This window comes from Phocoena phocoena, chromosome 6 (genome assembly GCF_963924675.1).
Source record: "Phocoena phocoena chromosome 6, mPhoPho1.1, whole genome shotgun sequence".
In the NCBI taxonomy this organism is placed as follows: Eukaryota; Metazoa; Chordata; class Mammalia; order Artiodactyla; family Phocoenidae; genus Phocoena; species Phocoena phocoena.
In genome coordinates, this window is record NC_089224.1 from 12,772,077 (window position 1) to 12,785,141 (window position 13,065).

General features: G+C 43.8%; 1 protein-coding gene across 6 annotated transcripts in view; it reads left to right on the forward strand.

The window, feature by feature from the left end:
• Positions 1 to 13,065, forward strand: part of EBF2 (EBF transcription factor 2) — a 191,834-nt gene that overhangs the window by 10,459 nt on the left and 168,310 nt on the right. For 5 of the 6 annotated variants that reach the window (XM_065879344.1, XM_065879342.1, XM_065879347.1 and 2 more), the window contains exon 6: positions 768 to 836. The exons of the other annotated variant lie outside the window; for it this stretch is intronic. In XM_065879344.1, coding sequence (XP_065735416.1) covers positions 768 to 836 — 69 coding nt within the window. The remainder of the gene's footprint in view (positions 1 to 767; positions 837 to 13,065) is intronic. 6 annotated transcript variants of the gene reach the window in all.

Sequence of the window (13,065 nt, forward strand, 5' to 3'; positions counted from 1 at the left end):
CTCTTCCTCTCAGATGATTCCGTAAGCATTTCGCGGGTATCTACCTGAAACCCAGCACTTTGCCAGTGGAAGTCTTGGGACGCAGAGTTTGCAGGATGGGGCTTCCGTGCCGAGTCCCATTTCTGTTCTGGACTTGTTGAAAATTATTGGAGATATCACTTTACAGCTCCCTGCCTCATTTTTCCCCCTATTTGACAAGGCACACCATAGTTCCTGTCTTCTTTCTTCATCTTTAGAAAATAATGGAAATGAATGAATGAATAAATGGTTACAAAGTACACCGAGTTCTCTGAAGAAAGATGTTATATAACTAAGGTTTATAGTAATCCAGGCAGCTACTTGGGGCCTTTTGCATACATTTTCCTCTCCCCTCTTCCTTCAAGTATTTGTTAAGACACAAAGATCTAAAAATATATGATAATAAATACAATAATAAAATCATTCATCCCGGAGCTGGAGGTGACGTTCTGGATCTTAAAATCCAATTGTCCATCATTCGAATTATAAATATAGCTCTCAGAAAAGTTGTGATTTGCTGAGAATGACCCAGTTTATAAGTCGTAGAGGGAGAATTTGAACGAAGAGTCTGGGTTTCAAGTTTAGCGTTGCTGTTGAACATGGCCATACATTCATGCTCAAGCAACTGATAGTTGAGCAGTTCCCTAGGACGTACCCGTTTTTGTGAATGTTCTTACATTGTGTGCTCATTGTGTTTTCTTGATTTTAACGCATTTCTCTTACTCTTTTGGCCCCTCCCCAATCTACAGTCGATGTTGCGAAAAGAAAAGTTGTGGCAACCGAAATGAGACTCCTTCAGACCCTGTCATCATCGACAGGTAGGGGGAAAAAGTGATTTAAAAAAAAACTGTTTCTGGTTTCTTTCCTTTAGAATCTCAACTCTGAGTGTGGATCACTGGGCTTTGCCGTAAGGTTGGTTTCATTTTATCTTCAAGGCTTGGAGCTGGTCCAACATGTGTTTTCTTGTTTTGGTTGGCCTTTCTTGGAAGAAGTCAGAACCTTCCTTTTTGAACATATGTCTCTAAATCTATGATGGGATTATTTTCCAGGTGCACTGACTTCAGCCTAATAAGGCGTGTGTGGATGGTAAAAGATGGTAAAGGATGACATCTCTCCCATCTGGCAGGATAGGGTCTCAATCAGTTTCCTAGAAGAGGCAGTATATCCCAAGTTACGCAGTAACTTTCTTATCATTCTCCGTGATTGTGCTGTTGGGCTTGAAGGCTGTCAAATTAGATTATGGTTTAGAGGATGATGACAAGCTCTCTGTTGCACTGAGGGAGATTCCTTTCTACCATAGAGGGTTGCATTCTGGGTTCTATGTTTTGTTCAGAGTGGGAAAGATTCTTTGGGACAAGATGCTAATTCATTGAAATGTGATTTCGGCATCCTCAGCTGTATGTTTTTGTGATTGGAAACAGAACTTACAAACCAATGAAGGAATACCAATTTAACTTCCAGCAATCATGTAATTTTTAAGAAATCCCATATTCCCACCCCTAATTTTTTTCTCTTTCGTTAAAAAACGGAATAATTCCCTCTTGCTTCTTTCTCTGGGTTTTTGTGTTTCTAGACAGGTCCTGAAATGGATTGGAGAGACCACAGTCTCCAAAGTTGTTATTCCAATATTCCAATGAATTCTCAGTTGGGAGAATGGAACCTCTGGCATTCTTCCCAGAAAGCCAGCTTGCTTTCTTCGTGGAAAGTATAGCATAACCCTAGGAATGAAGAGGCTGGAATTCTGATCCTGTCCTAGCTTCTGACCTTGGACAAAGCACTCAACATCTCTGTTCAATAGTATCGTGAAGGGTATACCTGGAGGGTATGGCCTGTTGCTGTAGGTTTCAGAAGGTAGCTAAAATATCCATGACAGTTTTGCAGTATTCTCGGAGATCCTTGGAGGAGGATGATAGACAAATAGAGAATGTTTGCTGGATGTATATGCTGCCGGTCTTAGGGGGTTCAGGTGACATCAATTTAGGGAGCTCTGGAAATTTTTTAGTTTTTCTGAAAGCGCACAGAAGCTTAAAATTAATGAGTTGTAAGAACTCTTGGGGGCCAGCTGTCTTTCTCATTTGATTGGCGAAAAGACTGAACTCGGGAACGGTGACACGACTTGCCCGTCGTTGCACAGCTGGTTGGAGCAGAGCTGGCCCTAGAACACAGCTGTCCTTACTTCTGGCCTGTGATCCTCTCACTGCCACAAACTTTTCCTCCCAGCACTCTCTGTCCCAATTTATGTGATCACGCTTGACATGATTTCCCAACTTCCTAGGATGCACTTGGATCCTCTGGGGAATATGGAGCCCATGAGGGCAGCCTAGACACGGCTGCCGTCCTTTCCAGCGTGTCTACTGAGCTCACTAATCTTCATCTAGTCTTTTTTTTTTTTTTTTTTTTTTTAACTAACTTTAGCTCCTCTTTCAAGAGGGTACTCTAACCTCATGGTTGTTACATCTTTTCTTGTAATAAACAACCCATAAACCAGCTTTAGAAATGTTTACAAACCTGTAAATGCTAACCCGCACCTTATATCTCATAAGCACACATCCTAAAGGCTCTGCACCTAGTAGCAGTTCTTTCTCTCAGGAACTATGTAGAACCTGAACTCGGGGAGAGAGCCGAACATGCTATACATAATACACATGTTAATGTACGTAGGTTTTTGGCATCTATGGAGAGGAAAGATTTTCAGGTTGTGTGCCTTCATTGTTTGTGCTAGAATGCTTTAAATTCTTCTGGGAAGGTGGAAATTGTATTTTAGCTGCGTCTGAAGGAGCTTTATGTGACTGTGGCGTTTAGTTTTACTAGCCTGTGCACAATAAAACAGCCCAGCGATGTCTCTGCATCACTTGAAATATGTGTTACTTCCGAAATGTTGTGCATCTACACATGGAAACATACATACCAAAGGGTGCTGTAAATTGACCCGGATGAGATTTTTAGAGAACTCATCTTATTATAAACAGATGCGTTGGTTCGGCTTCCTCGTTGTAGGGATTTTGTTTGAAGACACTGCTTGTTTCTTCACCGGAATCTTGCTTCTTGCTCCTGTCTTTTGGGCATTCCTTTGCCTTCTTCCCTTCATTTGTGGAAAGGAAAGGGGATTGAAGGCAGGGTTCCATTTGCCGGAGGTGGGATGGGTGTCTTGTGTCATCCAGGGCTTGAGCGGTGTCTCTGGGTTCAACACCTGCCGGCTTAGAGATGTTGAGATGACCCATGAGCACCAAACGGGTGCTAAGTAGTCTGTTTTGGATTTCCTCTGAGTAAATATGTAACTCTCTTCTTTGCCCTTGTTCCTATAACGCCAACTAATTATCTCCTCCCCCTACTCGCTCCATCTAACCAGATGCAGTTAATTTACACTGTCTCTCTTTGAGTTTTCTCACGCAATAGGCATGTTCCACTCTGGCTCCAGGGAAGCCTGTTTATTCCCTTGGAATTGTGTATGTCCGGGGGAGGGGAAGGGGCGGATCAAAAGTGGTTCCCAAATATTCACCGCCAGGGATCCCTCTTATTTTTTCCTTTGGTGAGCCAGGTTCTGCAAGATTTTGCCTGCCAAGCTGCAATTAACAAGTAATAATCCAGCTGTAATTTCATTTTTATTAACTGAAGACATACAACAGAATGGGAAGGAAAAAAATCTCATTCCAGAAATGCCCTTGATCTCAGGACTTCCCTGGCGGTCAGGATGGTTAAGGCTCTGCGCTTCCACTGCAGGGGGCAGGGGTTCGATCCCTGGTCGGGGAACTGAACTAAGATCCCGCACGCCACACGCCGCAGCCAAAAAAGAGAGAAATAATTGAAAATTAAAAAAAAGAAATGCCCTTGACCTCATCAATGACCAGTCAGAGTTTCTGATCTGGGCCAGAACCACCAGTGTTACCACACTCACTTGATAGGCTGCCAGCTCAAACACGAAACAACTTGACTTTTCATTTAGCCCACGTGGCCATGTCTTGGGCAGACATTCCATCGCCAATAGGCTGTTTGAAATATGAAAAATAGCTTTCACAACCTCGTGGACCCTTAATTGAAAATCACTGGATTGTACAATAGGGCGTCCCATCAGAGACTGAGTTCTCCATTTCCTAAGACTTAGCCCCGGACTGGGAATATTTTTTCCCCGTCTAAATGACTCCCTGCCTTAATCTGTCTAGAAACATAAATTTAATTTTTATTTTCAATTGTCTTTTCGGCATGCTTTTGTGAATTCTTGGGCAGCCACACCCCTCTCCAAAAAGCCAGGCCAACACACAGCCCAGCAGGACTTGCTGCTGAACCAGGGGCCTCCAGCAGGGCCTTCCTTCTGTGTAGAAATGCGCGCCCAGGGCGGCAGTAGGGTTTATTCATTTTGAGTGTAAAAATTCAAAGTTCCTACCTGAAGAAAACTCAACAAAACAGAACAGAACAAAACCAACAATGAAAACATAATCCATACCGAGGTCTTCAGCCTACACCTTGTCCATAAAGACCTCTGTGTGGTAAATAAAAATAAAAGGGCTCAAACGGATTTACGTTTGTGGTTTCAGAAGGAAGCACTAATTCAGCCTTGTTTTTCATGGGCTGTGCTTTCTTTAGACTCTCTTTTCTCTCTGAAACTTCTTCTGAACAGCTACCGCATCTCTGGGCTCAGGAGACTTTGGTGGTCCGTGGGAAGAGGATTTTAGGGACAATCTCGCAGACTTGGGAGAAGGAAAACGAGTCTTCACCGTTCCTGTTCTTGCAGCCCCATGAAAAGTCAGATGGGAGGAGGGGACAAGAGTTCTTTCTGAATCTTTGTAGGCTGTCCCTGCCCATGTGCACACGAGTATGATATTTTCTGTCAAAGGGCAGCTTCCAACCTGTTTCTCACATGCAAAATATCCCAGACTTTTGTCTTCGGATCCTGGACTCCTATATTTATGAGCTCAGCTTCCAGAAGGACTGTTTTAAGTTTCTGTAATTTTTATTTTATTTTTCAAGAAGCCAAACAAGCATCAGAATGATCTTCATTCAGAAGGTTTACACAGAAATACCTGGTATTTATTTGCCCATGTGGCGTTTTCCTGATATTATCTCCCTTTTAAAAACAAATTTTTTTTCAATTGTGGTAATATATATATAATATAAATTGACTGTCTTAAACATTTTTAAGCGTACAGTTTAGAGGTATTAAGTACATTCACCTTGCTGTGCAACCATCACCAGCATCCGTTTACAGAACTCCTTTCATCCTCCCATATGGAAGCTCTCTCCCCCTCCCCCCAGTTCCTGGCAACCACCATGCTATTGATACTTTCTCTATGAATTTGACTCCTGTAGGTACCTCATATGATACTGTATTTGTCCTTCTTTGGTTTATTTCACAGCATGATATCCTTACGTTTCCTTAATGTTGCAATATGTGTCAAGATTGCCTTCATTTTTAAGGCAGAATAATATTCCATTGTCTGGTTGTACTACATTTTGTTCTGTTTGTCCGTCAATGGACACGTGGGTTGCTTCAACCTTTTGGCTACTGTGAAAAATATTGCTATGAATATGGATGTACAAATATCTCTGCCAGTCTCTGTTTTTCATTCTTTTGGGTACACACCCAGAAGTGGAACTGCTGGATCACATGGTAGTTCAGAGAACCATCATGCCACGTCCGTAGCAGTTACGCCATTTTACACTCCCACCAGCAGTGCGCAAAGGTTCCATTTTCGCCACATCCCAAATTACTTGTTATTTTCTTGCTTAGTTTAGTGGGTTGTTTTTTTTTTTTATAGTTGTCATCCTAATGAGTATGAGTTTTTTCTTTTTTTAGTGAAGCTTTCTCCTGCTACCATCTTGGAAGGCATCCTCACCTGCTCCTTTCCCCCCACTCTGGTCCAGGCTTCTCGTTTGCCCTCCCCCTGCCATCTGGCACATCCTCTTCCTGCTTCTCTCTGCCTCACCAGCTACCTTGTTCTACCAGAGAAGTGTTTGGTTCCTCTTTCGTCTGGACCACACTTCCTATTCCTCTCTCCGTGTATCGCTTAACTCCAGAAAGTGTTATTGGTGGAATGGGAGCTTTCAGAGAATAACCGTGGGTAGTGAAGGCCTTATGGACCTTCTGTGCATGCTAGAGGGTGTGACATTAATCCTGAACACCGGAGTTTTTCTTTTGCTTAATTTATCAGATGAACTCCGTATTGATCTCTTCTTGATTTGTGGTGTAGATTCTGCTTTTAACCCCACTGTCCCTTTCAGCACAGAAAAGGTATTTGGATAGTAGTGAACTGTAGGTCAGATTTATGTCCACAAAGCCCAGTGGATTCTTACCATCCTAGGCCACTCAGGCTGGTTTTCGGTCTGTGACCACTCCCTCCCTAGAAATGGACAAATCAGATATATCAGTAGTGATTCCTCCTGAACGAAGAATTCTGTCTCTGAGAAGGATGGATAAGAACAGTACTCCACATTTATCTAACATTTAACTGGCGCTTACGGTGTGCTGGCCACAGTGCTGAGCAATTTGTGCTCACTAATCTTCAACAGTTGAGGAAAGTCTTAATTTTACAGAGGAAGAAATGAGTCTTAAGGAGGTAGTTCACAAAGCCAGCTTCCGTGGTGAAATTGGAGTGTCGTCAGCGGGTGGAAGTTATGGAGAGAAAGGGTTTGGTGTAATAGAAGGAGAAGCTTCCCAGAATTTAGAGCTGTTGAGGAACAGGAAAACCTGGTGAGCATGGTTTGAAGACCTCCTGATGGGAACAATAGAGAGAGGATCGGTTCTCTGGGAAGTGGTGGGCATCGCTGGCCTCTGAAGTATCATTTAACTCTGAGATTTTGGAAGTCACGTGCAACGGTGTGACAGGTTTGACGGAATATCGGTCCCCAGAGAGACAACGTCATGTAGCGGGTATCAGGACACCTGCTTCTGACCCCAGATCGTTCACTAACTAGCTGTCTAATGTCATGGAGGTCATGAGCCGCCTCTCTGAGCCTCAGTTTCCCTATCTGTAAAATGAAGTGCTTTGGATTAATGGGTGAGCTTTACATTACCTTCCAGCTCTAAATTCTCTGCTTGTAGCAGAGGCCCAGGTTTGGGTGTCAGGCATGCTAATTCATCATCCTTGCTCACCAATAATTTACAGGAGCTATTCACATGTGCCTTCTCTGCACAGACTACTGGGCATAGGGGAGCCCAGTGCTGGGAAGAGTCTACAAAATCCTGGCCTTGGGCTTTTTTTTTTTTTTTTTTTTAGTGAAAATTCCATTCCCTCGGAGAGGTTTAGATGTTCTCACTAAAAAACTCAGATTATTTAACCAAAGTGAAAACATCGTTCTTTCATGTTCTCCTTCCTTCGTTTTCTAGTAAAACCTTTGCTTGCTTCTTGGCCATGTGGGGGGGGATACAGGTAGGAGAAGGGACTCTTCTAATTTCTGGTGCAGAAGAATGTCCCTTTGGGTTGAGACTCTTCATTGGATGACAACCTGAGGCAAGTGGGAAACAAGAAACAAAATTCCCTTTGAGAAAATCATTCTCCTCCTCCTAATTAAAGAACTGAAAAGTTGTGATCTTCATTTCTGTAATTGGTTTAATTTTTAAGAGTTATACTGTCTCCACTAGACTGACCAATCTTCCTAGACTTCAGAACTTTAGCATTTGACACAAGCTAGCCTAGTTGTCTATACATCGATTCACTCCGTCATTCATTCATTGAGTAATTTTTTCTGTTGTTCAGTTATTAAGCTAATATTCGTGAATCCCTGGCACTGAGAGGCCATCAGGGAATACCACAGGCATGGTTCTGCGCTCATGGAGCTGACAGTTTAAATAATCACACAGAGAAAAATACATTTGCAAACTGTGAAAGTGCTTTGAAGACTAGGTGAGTGAATGGTAGACAGGTTTCAACTTTCTAGTCCCATCATTTCTTTCTCTAAGAATCAACATGGAATCAAAATGTTTGTCCCATCAAACAGACCTCGAATATGCCCCCCGTCTCCCTCTGCACACATCAGTCCAGCCTGGAATCCCCACCGCCAACTCTCTGCCAATATAAATCTGATCCCCTTTTCAAGACCTTGTTTAGATTCTACCATTTGAAAGAAATCAATTCTTGTAGCCAAAGTCTTTTCATTGACACTGTCACATATACTCGCTCTCGTTAGGATGTATGGGTATTGTTATCTTTTTCCCTATGTGGGCTTGCCTTACATTTCCAACTATATTGTAATTCTTGGATGTCAGACAACATATGTCACTTAAGTCTTGACTCTAATATCATTGGCTCTGTGATGGTGTTAATAGTACTACCTCTTCCATTGAGTTGTTGGGTTAAATCATTACGTGTGTATGGTGCCCATACAGTGCATGACAGAATAGATGCTTTTAAAAAAGTCATAGCAATTATTCGCCTGTGTCTCTCAGTGTCTAACCAGTGGCTTGGATACCACAGACACTCAGTAAATATTAGTTGGCAGATTAATCTCTGACTGCCAAGCATCAGAGAGTTTGGATGACGGAGTCTTTTGCCAGTTTATACAGGACCTTTCTTGTAAGTACCTGTATTTGACAACTGCCTAGCAATCTTACCCCCCAGGGGCAGAATGGTACAAAACAACGCCAAGAAGAGAGAGCTAGGGTTGTAAGGCAGAATGAATCATTCAGGAAATATTTATCTAGGGCCTGTCGTGTCATGGACGTTGCAAGGTGCTCTTAGGGATAATAAGATTGAGTAGACACAAAGCTTTCCCATCAGAAGCTTACAGTTCAAATGGAAAAAACAAAAGATGTGCAGAAATAACTGTGATGGAATGTAGAATGTGAAAAGTGCCACAAAAGATGTAGAGATAAAAACTCTGGAAGAACTGAAAGTGGGAAGATGAATTTCATCTAGGCAGCGGTGTATGTGGTGAGAGCTGTAACGTGGACATAGGCAGGTGAGGTCAAAGGGCATTCTAGGAGAAGGAAAGCATGCAGGAAAAGGCATGTGGAAGGGAAAGAATTCCTTAAATCTGCTCATTATTTTAGAGGTGCACGTATATGTGTAAAGGGGGACAGTAGGAGAGGTTGGAAAGATTCTTTGGGCCCAGATTTCCGAAGACTTTATATGCCTTTACAAAAGTGTGTTGACATTGTTGTGTTGGCAGTGGGAAGATATCAAAGGATTCTGAGTAGTACAATTAGAAAATGGAGAACGAATGTAGGGTAACCTATTCGGAAGACGTTACGATAGTTCACAAATGCGTCTCTTTTCGTGGCTCTTTGGGAATATATGGGTTTACCTGCCAAAGCTTGGGCATTATTTCCATCACCCTATACCATCAGGGATTGGGAAGACGGGCACAGGCTTCAAATTTTGTGAAATAAAATGTCTCAGTTTCTGATTTTGTTTTCTTTCAACTTCTTCTGGACATGTGTGCCTTCTTCCACCAGAAGCATCTGGGAATCAGTTTTTTCCTTGCCAGATACCAGTCACGGAGGTGAAAGGCCCATTTTCTCACCTCTCCACACCCCACTTCCCCTCCCCCAGTACCCACCACTCCAAAGCTTTTGCTGGTGTTGCCACTCGTCCCCATGAGTATGCGTCCTTTGTTCACCGGAAAGCTCAGATCCTTTGCAAAGAACTGCTGTTGCACCATCTGGCAATCTGTGAATTTTTTAGTAGCCTGGATGTTTGTGAGAAAGCAGAAACTCGGAGGCCAGACCTGAACCATTTATAAGTAATTCTTTAGACAAGAGGGAGAAAGAACCAAAACCAGTTCACCTTTACTAGCATCCTCTCATTCAAAGTACTTGTGCAGGGCTTCCCTGGTGGCGCAGTGGTTGAGAGTCCGCCTGCCGAGGCAGGGGACACGGGTTCGTGCCCCGGTCTGGGAAGATCCCACATGCCGCGGAGCGGCTGGGCCCGTGAGCCCTGGCCGCTGAGCCTGCGCGTCCGGAGCCTGTGCTCCGCAACGGGAGAGGCCACAACAGTGAGAGGCCCGCATACCGCAAAAAAACAAACAAACAAAGTACTTGTGCAGGTCCCCTGGATCAATGCCCATTGAAACTCAGAGGGCCAGCTGGATGTAGGGGATTGTTCAGAACAGATAATGGTCCACTTCAACTTCCAGCTTCTTCCTCATAAAATTGTGTGATGTTGATTAAATGGCAGATTTGCCAGGAAGTAGGTGAGTCCAGAAGTGGAAGAAAAGTACTCTGAAATGGTGCTGTGGTAGAAATAAGAAATAGATATTTGTCTATAAGAAAGGTATCTGTTTCCAAAGTTGTCTGTCTGGCTTTCAGGGGAACAAAGGCCCCGGAACCTAGGAAAGATTGATAAGACTACATGCTCACCCAGAGAGAACTTTCTAGAACTTCCAGTTATTTTCTCTCCCTTTCTGTTTGAGCAAACAGGGCTGGATAAGTTCTTCTGGGTCTACTTTTGACCCAGCCAAGAGGCTACCAGACCAAATGGCTGGAAAATAGGACACATATCCCAAGGAGATGACAAGGTCGTTATCCGCAGATGATTTGCAGATTTAGGATTCTACCCACTAGGACTTGACTACATTATTTGTTGATTGAAATCTTGTAAAAGTTGTTCCTTTTGTGGCTCTGTTCTGTGCTGTACAGTGACCTAGAGTTGCATTGGAGGAGGTATTTGATCAGAGAGGAAAGTTGTTGAGTGACAAGATGCCCAAAGCATGTTAGGGAGCCAAGACCCAAGTCTATAGGGAGTCAGCATCTCATCAGTCTGGACCAGGTAATTAATTAAATGATTGTCCTCCAGAAAAGATCTGCTCTAATCTTAACCTTTCAGCCCCCTCAAGACCACCAAGGAGCCAGAGCTGGTGAGAAACACTGCAGCTGCTCCCGTGTAACAGGAGCTTTCGAGAAGGAAGTAAGGGAGAAATTCCTAGTCCCACTGAAATAATGGCAGGAATGGAAGACTTTGGAGGGGTGGAACCATTGGATTCAGGCCAACACTTTGGGGTTAACACCTCCATTTTTTTTAAGACCCATAAGATGCTGGGACTTTTAAAAAAGAGAACTTGCAAAATGGTGGAACGCTTAGGGTCACTGCCCCTCTGAATGCTGTTATACATAGCCCCTTCAATAAGACCTCTGAGGTGGGTCGCCATGGAGACCAAGAATGAGCCTATTTTTTTTGTTGTTGGCTTTGGGTCCAATTTGCACAATTGCACAGGATATTTTCATGATTGATTTAAAGCTAAGCACATGACTCATTATGGCTAGGTACTGGCTCTGTCATCCCATTTCAGATGAGAAAACCCACTTGAAGAGCAACTACTCCAGGGGCTGTGTAACAAGCAGGTCAAAGACTCAATTGGGATTAGAGACAGGATCTCTAGCTCCCAAGACAAAGCTGGGATGGTCTATGAAAGCTGAGGGAGCAGGCAGGAAAAGCTATGGCATTCACGTCGATACACTGCTGCTGTCCTGCAAAGCTTCTAACCAGACTGAGTTTCGGAGGACTCATCACCTTCCAAGCCAGGGGTGAGACTGATGGCATTTTAGTTGACTATAGTAGTCAGTTTGTATGTAGCCAGTTTCTTCTGTGCAAAAGGCTTTTTCTTACTCCAGAAGAGGTGAGGTTGTACGGAGGACATAGATTTATGACCCGTGGGTCGAGTGCCTGAAGTGACTATTATTCCTGTTGTATGATAATGACTGTAGAATAATCTCAGATCTGGGTTTGACTACCCTTTGGCCATTCATGCATTCACCCATTCACTCATTCCTCCCTCTCACTGAACCTGGAGTTGCCAGATTTAGCGCATAAAAATATAAAATGCCCAGTTAAATTTAAATAGCAGATAAACACGAATGAGTTTTCTTTTTAGTATAAATAAGTCCCAGTTAAATTTGAATCTCAGAAGAACAACAAATACTGAAAAGTATGAGCCTTTCTCATGCAATATACTTACACTGAAAAAGTATTTGTTGTTTGTCTGAAATTCAAAATCACTTGGGCATCCTGTATCTTATCCGGCAACGCTACCTGAATCCCAGTTTCTTATCTGAAGAATAGGGAAGGCAGGGCTGCCTTACGGTGCTGGGAAGGGGAGAGAGATGCGTGAAGGCGCTCGGAGCCCCAACTGGCCCCAGGGCCAACGAGCACGTGTACGGTCCCTCCTGGTAGTGTGTTTTCTGTCTCCACCTGGGGCTTATCACCTTTGCCCCACATGTCCGTGTGGAAGTTGATTCACACTTAGGAGATTCAGTTTGGAGGCTGAGAGGTGAGCAGGAAGCTTTACTGGGAACCAGCAGCATTTTGGGGGCCCCTCGTCTTTGCCAGTTTCTTCCCCGCAGCCCCGTGTTCTGTCTCTTCTCTCTCTTTTGTCACCTCTCGGTGCCTTGGGCTCATGTCCCGTCTAGTCCCTGTTTTATGGACTTGTCGCCTCCCCGGCATTGCTTTTGCTTCGAGTCCACCGTCCACCGTCTCCTGTTCATTCTCTGCCTTTCCTGAAAGCCTTTGTTTGGTCTTTCCCCGAGTCTCTGTCTTCAATGCTTCACACATGTGGGATTGTTTAGGCTCAAGTGATAAATTGCATGAAGTTAAAGGTAAAAGGGAAGCTCCTCTCTCCCGACTTGGTCTGGGCTGACGTTTGAACAAGAGCCAGACTTTCCTTCGGTTTAACGCGAGCGGTCCACTTGGTGCTTGCCCAAGTCAGCGTAGACTGGCTCATGCATTTTATCATCCAGATGTTGAGTCACAAGATGAAGTATAACCATCATGTAGACATCTATCTGGGTAATTTAGTGAACTTAAAAAAAAAATCTAACTTTGAGAATTTGATGTCATGTCAAGTCAGCCTGTGTAGAAAAAGGGGCAGCAGATTTAAAAATTCCTCTTCTGCTTCTCTCGTGCCCCACCCTTGTCCCCGTCTACCTCTTTCACCTTTGTTCACGTTCTTTTTCCTTTCTGCCTTCACCTGTAGGGTCTCCCTTGCTTTCTCCCTGCCTGCCTTGCGCTTTTTTGCGCCGCTTGTGGGATCTTATTTCCCCAACCAGGGATCAAACCCGAGCCCTCAGCAGTGAAAGCGTGGAGTCCTAACCACTGGACCGCCAGGGAAGTCCCTGCGTTG